Raw genomic sequence first — 13145 nt, forward strand, 5'->3', positions numbered from 1 at the left:
TGTGGCCTCACCAGCGCAGAGTACAGGGGAAGGATCACTTCCCTGGTCCTGCTGGCCACGCTATTTTGATACAGGCCAGGATGCCATTGGCCTTCTTGGCCACCTGGACACACTGCTGGCTCATGGTGAGCTTCCTGTCAATTAGTACCCCAAAGTCCCTTTCTGCCTAGCTGCTCTCCAGCCACTCTGTGCCCAGCCTGTAGCACTGCATGGGGTTGTTGTGCCCAAAATGCAGGACCCAGCACTTGGCCTTATTGAACTTCGTCCCACTGGAATCAGCCCATCTCTCCAGTCTTTCCAGGTCCCCCTGCAGACCCCTCCTGCCTTCCAGCAGGTCGGCACTCCCTCCCTGCTTGGCGTCATCAGCAAATTTGCTGATGATGGACTCAATTCCCTTATCCCATAGACTTGTAAGGATCCAGCTGGCTGAGTAAGTCACTATTTCCTCCTGGAATGCAGGGGGGCTATTCAGCTCCCTCTCTCTGTCTACCAGCTCCAGAGGTCAGTTGTCTTGAAGGCCACCTGTCTGAGTGGTAAAAACTGAGGCAAAGTAAGTGTTAAGTATCTCAGCCTTCTCCTAATCTTTGTTAACTATATTTCCCTCCAAGTCCGACAGAGAATGGAGGTTTTCCTTGCCCCTCCTTTTGTTATTAATGTATTTATAGAAGGACTTTTTGTTATCCCTTAACAGAAATAGCCAAATTAACTTCAAATTGCACTTTTCTTTCCCTGATTTTTTTCCGCATGACCTAGCTATCTTCATAAATTCTTCATAAGTACCCAGCCCTTTTTTCCACAGTCTGTGAACTTTCTTTTTATCCTTGATTTCTTTCAGAATCTCCCTATTTAACCAAGCTGTCTGTCTTCCTCTCTGTCTGGCCTTTCGGCACACTAGTATAGCCTGTTGCTGTGCACTCAAAATTTCCTGCTTGAAACATGTCCATCTCTCCTGGACCCCCTTGTTTTTAAGGGTTGTCTCTCAGGGTATGCTCTGAATTAGTCTTTTGAATAGGCCAAAACCTGCCCTCCGGAAGTCCAGTGTAGAGGTTTTAATGACAGCTCTCCTTGCATCCCTGAGTATTGAAAACTCTATTATTTCATGGTCGCTGTGCCCCAGATGGCCTCCAACCACTACGTCACCCACCAGCCCCTCTCTGTTTGTAAACAATGCATCTAGTGGGGCCTTCCCCTGGTAGAAAATGCCCTAGCATTCTGGGAAAAATGCCATAACATTCTGAGGATTGGAGACTGAATTTATATGTTTCTGAGAAGGTGACGTGCTACATTTTTTCTGAGGAAAAAAAATTTATAAAATCTCTCTGCAGCATAACTGAAGAGTTTTAAGAAGTTCTGTTATGCCTCTCTGACTTGGGTCTCCATTTATCCTGCTTGTACATGCGACTTTTTTTATTCTAGGCAGTGTATTTGTGAACATCTGAGACTATGTTTACAGTATATGAGTGTAAGAGTCTAAAAAAGCTGCCAATCCCCGATATGGAGGTAAAAACTGGAATGGTTTATTGAACATGCAACACACAGTTTAAAGGTATTGGGGCCAGGATATTTTACTAGGAGGATGGATTACGGTAACATGTTAACTCGGGGATTATACAAGTTTTGACTAGGTTGCACGATTAGTTAATATTTTCTATACTAGGCATTTTTCTTGGAGGACGAAAATAAGAGGTTTCAACATGAGTTGATAATATTAATCTTAAAATCCATCTTTGTCTTGGAGCTGGAGACAGCTAATCGGCATGGTTGAACATCAGCAGGCCTTGTCCTTAGTGATGGGATTTTGTCTCAGCCTCTGTTGTCCAAAGCTTACTGTTTAAGCTTGTGTCTTGGTTTGAGGGGAAAAAAACCAAAATGTTTACCCACAAGCGGGGGAGGGGGCCTTCTCCACAATAATCATGCCACTCTTTATCAAATTTAAGAAAAAGGAATTTTAATACAGGAAGGATAACTGTCCCTAACTGCTATAAATATATATATATCTATCTATATATGTAGGTATAGGTATAACTATAAACAGACCAGAGCAAACCACTTCCCCAACACCACAGAGGGAAAAAAAAGCAACAACAAAACCCAGCAGGTTTTCCTCAGGGAGGAAAGTTATACTTAGGCAGTGTCAGTGTCACAGCCCAGCTGGCTGCGGAGTGAGTTTCCAGTCCCTCTCCAGTGCGAGACAGACGAGTGGTGAGCTCTCAGATGAACGCTGTCTCTTCCCCCTGTGTTCCTTGTCCAAGAAGCAGAAACACGAGCAGCCAGAAGCAGTCCGAGGCAGGCAGCAGCAGCAAGATAGCCAGAAGTAGTCCCGGGGCAGGCAGGCAGCGGCAGCAAGTGGCCAGAAGCAGTCCGGGGCAGGCAGCAGCAGCGAGTGGCCAGAAGAAGTCCGGGACAGACAGCAGCAGCGAGCGGCCAGAAGCAGTCCTGGGGCAGGCAGCAGCAGTGAGTGGCCAGAAGCAGTCCTGGGGCAGGCAGCAGTAGCAGCGAGTGGCCAGAAGCAGTCCCGGGGCCGGCAGCAGCAGCGAGCCAGCTTCTCCTAAACCCCCCCCCCCCCTCTACACACACCCAACTCCCCACAGTGTGTAGTCCTCAAGAAGAAAAGAGACCAACCTGCCCCAACCCAAGTGATCAGCAGTTAACTAATTTTTTTGTTAACTACTGGCATGGGCAGTTAGTGGCAGGGGAGAGAATTTACATAATAATTCCAAACTACAACAGCTTGTCAGTTCTCTTTGCTGCTGGAAGCTGAATTTTGATCCTTACACTTGAGTTTGAATTAGTTACTAGAAAATAATCACCGAAATTCTGCTGTGATCTGAAATGATATCTGTCTTTAAAAGGGAAAACTGTTTCTGAATCTGCAGTCTGCCGGCCTGCAAAGGTAGTTCGAGATTAGCTGATAATTTTTTACATTTGGACATGGTGAACTGGTGAACAGTGGAAGCATTCAAATGAAATTATTTGCACAGTATTCTTGTAAGCCTTTTTGAAATTTAGTGAATGAAATTTTCTGACAAATTCAATTACTTGTAATTCTGTATTTCCGCAGATATGCAGAGTCTTGAACACTGGGGCAAAGAAGTAGGTAAGAAAGACTATAAAAGCAAAAGCTGCCAGTTAGTAGGAGATATACTGGTGTATTTTAGGGATGGAGATGAGAGGAACCATAGCATATATATGTTACAAAGCCATCTGGTTGCCCTATAGCAGGGTAGTCTGAACACAAGGAAATTCTAGAAGACCTGAGAGTTTGTTGAAAACCTCACAAGGGTTCGTATTTTACTGCATGTGACCCCAGAGTTTTACAATGTACTTCTATCCTGTGTGGATCCAAAGTGGTGTTCTTTGTTTAATGATCAATTGTTATATGACTTCATACCATAAGCATTCATGTAATGGATGCTGAACAAGAAAGTTCCTGCCCTGAAAAGCTTATGTAAGACAGCCTGTTAAGTTGGAAATCTCTTTAATGCTGCCAGTAATTTACCAGTTGCCATGAAGAGCTTCCAGGGGTAAGGGTCAAGAGATACCAATGTGCTTATACCGTGAGGTCTTGTGAAATAGTCTTGTGTTAGCTTACAAGAAATCTGTCTGCGTTTCAGGTATCTAATGGTACTGCAAGTGACTTACTCTGTGTGTAGTTAATTTTAAAAGGGTTTAATATTTTAGGACACCCTTCTTGCAGTGGATTCTTGCAGCAGCTGGAGTAAAGGGAAATTCCTTCCCTCCCCTGGTATACATGAGTAAAGGTCAGTCACAGACTGCCGTACGCTGACTTCCTCACAAGCATGCTTTCACCTGAAAATACTATCTCCCCCATTCCCTGGTACTGAAAGTTAGTTTGGATCTTTCAAGTATTTCTGATTATTGACGTCATCAGTAAAGGGTCTTTGCAGTTACAGTATACTTGAGTACTGTGTCAGTTCTATTAGCCCCAAGACTGTTTGTTGCTTTTTAAAGAATATTTGCACTCATTTAATAATTTTGAGGGTAACAAATAATCTCCTAACTGGAAAAAGTTTTATATGATGTATAACTTTTTGTTCTTGTTGTTAAAATTTTTACAAACCTGGTCAACAATGCAGAAATACTGGCTGTACTAGCTACAGTCTTTTAGAAAACCCATGTTTTATGAAAGTGAGATTGTGTCCTGTTTTCACTACACACACAGTGCATGCAAAGATGAGGTGTGGTTTTCAGCATTTTTCAGCCTCTTGAAGTACTGTTTTGGCTAAGACACTCTGTTTCTCTGTTATCTGTACAAATTGCAGTTTCAGTAAGCTACTTACAACTTGATTGTTCTGGCTAGTTTCCAGCAAACTGTACATTGCCTAAGTGGACCTTAAACTGGCTAGTCATTATGTGATTTCTCATTACCTGCACCTGTCTGAAGCTATGATGTGGGCCGTTGCTGCTGTTTGTCCAGTAATTGATTATATTGCAATAATCTATGAAATTATTGTGACAGAGAGATGTGTACCTTTTAATATCCTTTTTCAAGGAATTGGAACAGTGTCCAGACCACATGCTGTTTTATTAGCAAATGTGTGTATCTATGCTTTTCAACTGAAAGCAGACATATGTACAACTAATGAGACTAAAATTTTTTTGTCTAGTATTTGCAGTGTAACCCAGTTTCCTGAGTTTGGTACTCAACCAATGAACAGTGCTTATTGTCTGGTCTTGAAGGAGCAGAATGTTTCTTGCAGGTCTTGATTTACTAAAGCTAATTCCAGAGCAGGATGAGGGCACATTAACACCCTACTTATCAGTGTTTAATTGGTGCAGTGCATCTACAGACTTTGACTCTGGCAAGTCCTTTACAGGGGTGGAGGGCGAAGGGTTGTATGGGATGGGGGAGAAGAAAGCAGAATCAAAATTTGAAGCACTTGCCCATTTTTGCTGGATAGGTGAGTGGTGAAATTGGTGCAGGGAGCAGTATAGCAGGGGATCACAGAGCTGTGTTGGCCTTTCCCCCGAGACTTGTGAGCCAAGCGTTGGACATGTGACCTGCATGGTTGCCTGCCTTGCTGATGGCACACACCCCTGCATTTTGAAGGACAGATTACTTCTGTGTTAGGCTGGAGTTTTAGGTTTTGTCTGCTTTCCCGGCCTGACAGCAAAGGTTTGGAAGAAATGAGCAGTGCAGTGTTTCACTAAATTCTGATCTCTTTCTTTACTTCTGGAAACCTTAACTTTTGAATATTAGTTACGTTTAACTAAATTTGACCTGCCAGTGTCCCTTTAATACCATATTATGCAAGGATCTCAGACATTAAAGATATTGGAGAAGTGATTAAAAGCAGTTTTCTAAAAACTACTCATGTGCCTTAAATTTCAGAGCCAAACTCTTGCCACTCCATTGACTAAATTAGTCTAGAAATCTCCAAAGTCTTTTCTGTGTCAGGGAAGTATAAGCAGCAATCCTAATCCTCAGACTGGTAAGAAATGAGAAGCCAAAACTCCCAAACAAAGGTCTCAAGACTACCTTAGAGGAAAACTGGAAGGAAGGTTGCAATATAAAATTGACTTCAGGTCTTTGGTACATCAGAACAGGAATTTGCCAGTCAGAAAGTAATTTTGTCCTGTTTAAGATTGGTGGATACATATTCATACTGGCTCAGGTATATGTACCTCACTGTAGTGACTGAAGAAACTTTGGTTTATTGTCGAAATTTAATTAAATTATTACGCTTTTGGAATGTTTTGTGGAAGGAGATATACATTACAGAGGTCTTTTACAAAACTAGGAACCAAGAGCAAACAGATTGCTTTTCAGAAATCTTGTTTGTTCATTTTTACTTGCCTAGCCCTGAAGTTATGTATAACTGTAAAAACAATGAAATTTTAAACCCCCTTCCTGATCATACAGTTAGGTTAAATACCTAAGTAAAGCCTTAGATGAAGAAATGAATGTACTGTTATGCTCCAAATTTTACATGCTGAAGATTTTACCTATATTATATTAAGAATAATTGTGTGTGTGTCTCACAGGTGGGGTTTTTTATATTTTAAAATTTGTGCTTCACAAGATGGAATACAGTGAATCAGTCTTGCATTTTACTTTTTCCTATTGTTTTCCAATGGTTAATTGGAATTTCAATATACATATTTTTCAGTGGTATGATCCATTCAGAAACTTCCTTGAAGAAAAAAATTGTGGACTTTGCAAATGGTGTTTTTTGTTATATTCATGTACTTATCATTTGAGATGAAAATAAGTGTGAAAATTACAGGCTTCATGAGGTTCATTTACAGATGATAGGCTATCTAAGTACTCCTTTTTAAAATGTGAAAATGACAGGAATCAAGAAGGTGAAGGAGTGTAGCATGGGCAGTATTCTGGCAAACTTTAAAAGAACAAAGATTAATGGTGAAATACCTATAGGTATTATGTTTCTTTGCCAGGCAGGGTGAAAACTTACAGTGTTGTATTTAGTGCACTTTGAAATGTTGTTTTCTTTCGTATTTACTGAGAATACTGAAGTGGACTTAGCTGTTGTATTGTGCTAAGGCCGTATTTGTGCCACTGAGTGAGGAGCATCTTTTGTGCTTTGAGATTCAAAGGTCAGATAAATTTCATAGTGACCTTATTCATTTGGAATAATCGGGATTTCTTTTTTTCAATGACCTGTGTAGTAGCAAGGACAAATTCATGACGTGATCTGAAGCTAGAGAGGTCTTTTTCCATTGCCTTTGTCGGACCTTGAGCCTGAGCCATTGGGACCAGAGTGACCTGATCAGCTGTGGTGTGTGTTGGTCACTGCCCTTTTACTGCCTCAGTTGCAGAAAAGCACAGGTGCTTTTGTATCAAATTGAAAAAGGATACATGAAGCATCCAGATTTGTAAGCATTGTTATCTTCATCTTAAGCCCCAATCACTCTCTGAAATCTAGAAAATGGAAATTTTTTAAAACACGGTATGTCTTTTAAAGGACAATTTAGCTGATTATCTAAAAGCTGATAGTAGAGAAGATGTCTTTTCAGCTCCCATGTTAGATATTATAATATCAGCTCACACAGACTATTACCATCACTGAGGTCTGTAACTTATAGTTTGGATTGAGATAACCACACCAAACTGGAGGTAAAGTAGCTCAGTGGGAGGTACCTGAGATTGTGAAATGCCAACAGCTTGCTCAAAATTTCTTTGAATTCTTAGTACTCTTACTGAATTCAAGTGACAACAGTTGGATGTTGTTCTCTCACAAGGCCTCAACAAATGTTGTAAGCTCCGTCAACTTCTTGGCCATTCTGTCACACCCCTTCCTGTTAATGAAAAGTTTAGGAAGAGTCATTCTTATCCAAGGCATCCCATAACATAAGAAGGTTTTTTATGCTTTAGTTCTGGTGGAAAAAATTACCAGAAATAGTAGAGGGCTTCAGAAAAGTCAGAGACCCATGGTATTGTAGTATAAGAAACATTTCAGTGTTTACTTGATAGTTGAAACAACTAGAAAGAAGTGATTTAAGAAGCATGAAACAATACTGGTTGCTAAGGAGAATACTACCTAAAGCCCTGCCCTCAGGTAATGAAATTTGCTTCACTGCTTCCAATGTTTTTCTCTGATTTAGCATTTTGTCTTCAGTATATGTCTTTCAAAGTTAATCAGTTTTCTTTTGTGCCAATGCTCTGTCCAGCCCAGAGAATCTTCCTTCTCCCTGTTTCTCCTTCATTCAAAGCTCAACCAGACACAGTTCAATTAATTGCTCCCAGAAGAATACACATGCACACCAGTATCGGCAAATTACTTTTTAATTATCTCTTTCCTCTTTGTCAGTGGGGGTCTGTTTTAGCATCCATTAAAACCAAAGGCAAGGCGTCATTAATCTTGGTGGAAAGTGGATCCCCATGTGCAAACGAGCATGTTCAAGTAACTCTTGGCCTTCTGTAATTGCATTACTAGCTGGGCCTGCTGTCTTAAGGACCATAATTCCATTTGGGAGATAGAAGATAGGTATTTTTATGAGTTATTGTTGAATTCTATCCACATCTATTGTTGAAAATGCTCACAGCAATACTCTTCAAAAGTAGAACTACTGGCATTCTCTAAGTCATTGTATGAAAGACACTTTTTATAAACAAATATGGAGATAAGTACCTACCGTAAGTATTTTTACAGGGATAACATTTTGCAGAGGAACAATTGTTTTTAAATATGAAGGGTGAATAAGAAATTAATGTTTATTATTTGATTACGGTTTGCCTTGTACACTAAACATTGTCATGGGTTGAGCTGGCAAAACGCCAACTGCCCAACACAGAGTGTCAGCCTCCCTCCCCACACCAAGAAAAGGGAGGAAAGGAAAAAACCCTCAAAACAAGTTAAACTTAAACTAACTATATATATTTATACAGAAAAGAGAAAATTAAAAGAAAACTGCAATATAACACACTGTTACACAAATTAGAAATAACAAAAAATAACTCCCCATTGGACACAAATCCTACCATTTTAGCTACAAATAACTCCAGAGAACTCAATCCCCAGAGAAACGGACTCAAGCAGAGAATAAAACTAAGAACAAACATTTTCCTTCCCTAAGATAACATGGTGGTAAACTGGTGCTGTTCTTGGGTCTCCTGTCCCTCCTGGGAAGACACAATGCATTCTCCCGGGACCACAGCTTGAAGGAACTGACTAATCCACTCCCACACCAGCTCCTGCACTTTGCGATGATGTTGGAATATGGTATGGAATACCATTGGCCAGTAGCAGTCAGGTAATAGTTTCAGGTCCACTCCAAAATCCAAAGCCCAAATTTAGGCCCACACCTAGCCAAATCCATAACACTCCAGTCCTTATTCCCTACAATATTACGTCACTCATGTCTTAAGTCTATTCCCATGTTCACACAGTCTTTGTTCTTTTTAGAACCGTCTTCCACCACTCCATATTGTAGGCATTTGTAGTGGTTTTAGCTAGGCCTCAAATTGGCAGGCTCAGAGAATCTACATGGATTGGTAGAGACAGCTATCACCTGACTGGGTAACCAAAGAAATAATCCTATAGTCCTAGTCCAGAAAACATATGGCCAGGATGAATCTAGTCTTTACTCTGTTAAGAATAATAAACAAAGAACTTGACCATGGTGGAATGAAAATCTTACCTTTTTTGACACTTCATTAAAATTGTCATTTGCTAGTCTTCTGGCAGGAGTTGAGTGCAATCTTTAAAGTAATTCTGATTCATCTTTGCCACTTTCTCTATTGTACATGTGGTTGGTAGAACCTCTAAATAATTTTAAAGGTGGCAATACATTTTAATATTGATCTTTCTGTGGAATTCTATGAAGCTTGGAGGTGAAGGGCTAGGACTGTTTAGAGCTGTAGTTTCAGCTTATCATGTTTCACACAATATGATGGAAAATGATCTGAGTTATGTTGTCTGTATATAACCATATTGTCATTACAGTGCAATTTTTGGCATCAGATTCCAAAGTTCAAGAATAGAATTGTATTTGAATTGTCTTTGTAGTCCCCCAAATCTTGGATTGAAGAGGCCTTCAGTAAAAGAGAATGCGCACACATCATTCCCAGCTCGAAAGCTCCACACCGGTAAAACTATGAATTTCACTTTCTTTCTGTTACATTTAGAAATAATAAGAATAATGTTTTATGGGCATTGTGTGTTGTTTTAATGATGTTTTTCAGTGTCCCAGTTGGTTCTTGCTGGTCTATGGTTTTTCATGGACCCATCATCAGTGTATTTTAAATAAGCCTGTTTATTTGATCTAGAAATTGGCAGCAGTTAACCTTCCTAGGCTTCTTAGATTTATTGCTCTCAGTCCAGTAATCCAAACTGGTATGGTATCCAAATGAGAGGGTGAATTGCATGGACTTATTGCTGTACTGTTTTCTCCCTTTCTCAGAATAATGCCTCTTGCTGATCACAGTCTTCTTAGAGAGAAGTTTCTGCTCAGACTGGTGTAGGATATGAAAAGAGTAAGGAAGATATCAAAAGCTCAACCTGTGTTTTAGGATCTGGGAAAGCAAACATAACTTGGCACTCGAGATTGTTTATCTAGTGGATAGTGTTGCTTAAATAAACTCAATGAGAACATTTTCTGAGGATCTAAAATTGTGATTTTGGTCATGTGTTTTTGAGCACATATTTAGTGTAGCATAGATATGACAGATAATTCGTTTTTGAAATGATTTGATACACAGTCAGAGATGTGAAATGCCAAACCAGTCACTAAAGTTAGTACATCTTCTAGAGGTTAGTGCAGAAGATGACAGCCTGTAATGCTGCTGATGAGAGCTTTTCCACAGTTGAATTGATACTTTGAGAATAGCATTACAGGTGTCTTGTTTTATACAAGCATGTATTAATTTATCCCCTTTTTGTCACAGATGTCCTGCAGGATGTCAGGTGTGCCAGAATTTAATCAGGTAAGAGTACATAAATATGTATCTGTGATTTTTATAACGACGTAGTAATAGGCATTCCTAGTCAAGGAAGTAAGATCGAGAGAAATATTCTTCCTTTTATATGGTCAGAGCAGCATTTCTAAGGATGTGCTGAAGAGTGCTTAGCATAAATATGAGTAGAAAAAATTGTGTTATAGCCCTTACTTTATTTGAAATAGAAAATTTTATCCAAATACCTTGTGTGGATGAATTTGTCCTAATCTCCTGGGGAGTGAAAGGCAGAAACAGTTCTTTCAATGAGAGACAATTCCAGCCAAATCCTGCATGATATAAAGGAGAGTGAGACAAAAGCAGTGGATAACAGTAAGAATTATGAAAGGAGGAAGAAGCAAATGAAGGAAGAAGAAAAGGGGTAATAGAAACATCCCTGATAAAAGGTTTTCTGAAATTTTTTCAACTTCTCTGCAGAAAGCATTCTGAGTCCATGCTTTTGGGAAATGAAGCAACAAAAAATAGCATTGCTTTTAAGTAGTTTGTGTTTTTTTCAGACAACTTGTATTTTGTGGCTTATATTAATAGTTATTTTCAATCCAACATTTGTCATTCAGCTGGTGTTACCAAAGAAATTTTGGTACTGTATGATAAGAAATTATCAGGTGTGGAAACCAAAATTTGAACTTTTCCTGACATTTATTTTGTGTTGAATGCCTCTGAAGGCTGAAACAACAGAAAACAATGAGTTTCCAGTAACGTATGATTAGCAAGCTGGTGCCAAATAGTCCGTGCCAAATAGTCCTGTTGCCTGCATGAGCAGCATTATCTGACTTTTCATTATGCTTTACATTTTATTTTGCTTCTGTGATTTATGTGAAATGAGAATCATGTTTTACAAAAATTAAATAAAATACTTCTTAAAATCAGATCACTGTAAAGGGCTGATATGCAGAGTAGTGCTGGCATTATAAGGCAAATGATTTGCATGGCATCTGTTTAGAAAGTTTCTGCTCTGTCTAGGAGAATGGTCTTGTGTATTTTGCCTTAGAGCAGAAGAATAGAGATTCAAAGATTTTTGCAGGTTTTCTGGAAGGAAAAGTGTGGGGGAGATTTTAATGCTTCCTGCTAACCTGCAGATACCCAGCTGGGTATCTAAAATAGAGTTAACTTGTTCTTCAAAATATAGTAGTTCAGTTCGGTCTAAATTAAAACTACAGCAGTTCTGTAATCCTCCCCCTCTATCCCCACAAAATGACCATATTGTTAATTGGTCTGGGAAGCTCATTAGTATGAAAGTTAACCAGAGGAGGTGGAAAACCAAACTAAGATTGCCTTCCACAAAATCAGTCTCCTGAACAAGCACAGTTCACCTGCATTAATGTGAATACTGCAGTGGGAGAGGGAGGAAGAGAAACAGAAAAAGTGCACCCCAGTGGATGGGTTTCGTTCTGCTTTCATCTTTCTCTGTCAAGACATCTTGTACCTTTGTGTGTTTTTTATCTTGTAGTTGTTTCTTTCGCTTTTTACATTTTTTTTTATTTCACATTGCTTAGATTCATATGAATCTGATTTCTCAGTTTATGCTTGCAGAATGCCTGTGGATGTCTGAAGTTCATTTCATTCAGCCATTATCTTGCAAATACATTTTCCCAAATATCAACTGTTCTTGTCATCTTGTATATCTCAATGTGTACACAGAGCTTTGTTCTAGAAGAATTTTTCTGTTCCAAAGAAGGTGAAATAATTTACATATGATAACTTCAACTAGTTATGCTGTAGTTATTAGATCAGCAATGAAACAGGTTTTGGGCCTGCTGAGATCTGTAGTTTTCCACAGCAGTCCAAAAATTATGTGAATGTACTTGATGCCTGCTATAATTTGACCTGATATTGTAGGTGAATGAAATCTATTCATGATTTCTTACTTGCAGAAAACTTCCAAGATTTGCAAAGTTTATGAACATGTTATGCAACTGTTTGCTAATTCTAAGTAGAATGACTTCCTTTAGTAGTTGCTAGTCAAATTTGAGTAATTTACTGGCACCTTTGTCCATGCTCCCCTGGTGTATTTAAATGGTCTCTCTCTACTTTTCTGTGCAGCACTCACAAAAACATCCCAGAGAGCAATTAGACTGCTCTGAATATTTGTATGGTCTCACCACACAAATATTCAGAAATGCTGTGCCAAATTTCTGCATCTTTATACATCTGAGATATTCTCACAAATTGTCTGTATATCTGACCTTTAAGGTGTAATTTTTGGATACAGCTTCTAAATTGCTGCCTGCTAGGGCACTGGATATCACAGTCTGACTACTACAGTAACTTACACCTCAGTGTTGACTATCTGGATTTCTTCTTGTTGCTCAAAGTGTGACTTTTCCAGTAGCTTGCTTTTGTGTTACTGACAAGGCCCCCACCTTCTCCAGCATATTGATGAGCCTTTAGGCAAAGAAGCCAAAGTCATTGCAAAGATGCTTTGTATCAATGCATATCATAATATCCATAGGATCATAGGGTAGCTCAGGCTGGCAGGAACATGTTCTTCGTCCCAGCCCCTGCCCAGAGCATGCTCAGCCAGTGGGCTCAGACAAATATGCTCAGGGCTTCACCCAGCTGTGGTGGGAAACCCCATGGGTGGAGAGAGCACATGCTCCCCAAGCTCCAATTCCACTGCTGGGCAGTCCTCCTGGAAAAAAGGCTTCCTTTTCTTTCCATCCACAGCCTTCCATATTTCAGCTGCGCTGCTGCCTCTCACCCTCCT

The 13145-nt window shown here is 39.7% G+C and overlaps 1 protein-coding gene across 2 annotated transcripts in view; it reads left to right on the plus strand.

The window, feature by feature from the left end:
• LOC139685100 (transient receptor potential cation channel subfamily M member 6-like) overlaps positions 1–13145 on the plus strand; it is a 46281-nt gene that overhangs the window by 16964 nt on the left and 16172 nt on the right. For both annotated transcript variants that reach the window (XM_071581696.1, XM_071581697.1), the window contains exons 2-3: positions 9492–9571; positions 10370–10408. In XM_071581696.1, the coding sequence (XP_071437797.1) occupies positions 9492–9571; positions 10370–10408 (119 nt within the window). The remainder of the gene's footprint in view (positions 1–9491; positions 9572–10369; positions 10409–13145) is intronic.

The sequence above is a fragment of the Pithys albifrons genome, chromosome Z (genome assembly GCF_047495875.1).
Source record: "Pithys albifrons albifrons isolate INPA30051 chromosome Z, PitAlb_v1, whole genome shotgun sequence".
Classification (NCBI taxonomy): domain Eukaryota; kingdom Metazoa; phylum Chordata; class Aves; order Passeriformes; family Thamnophilidae; genus Pithys; species Pithys albifrons.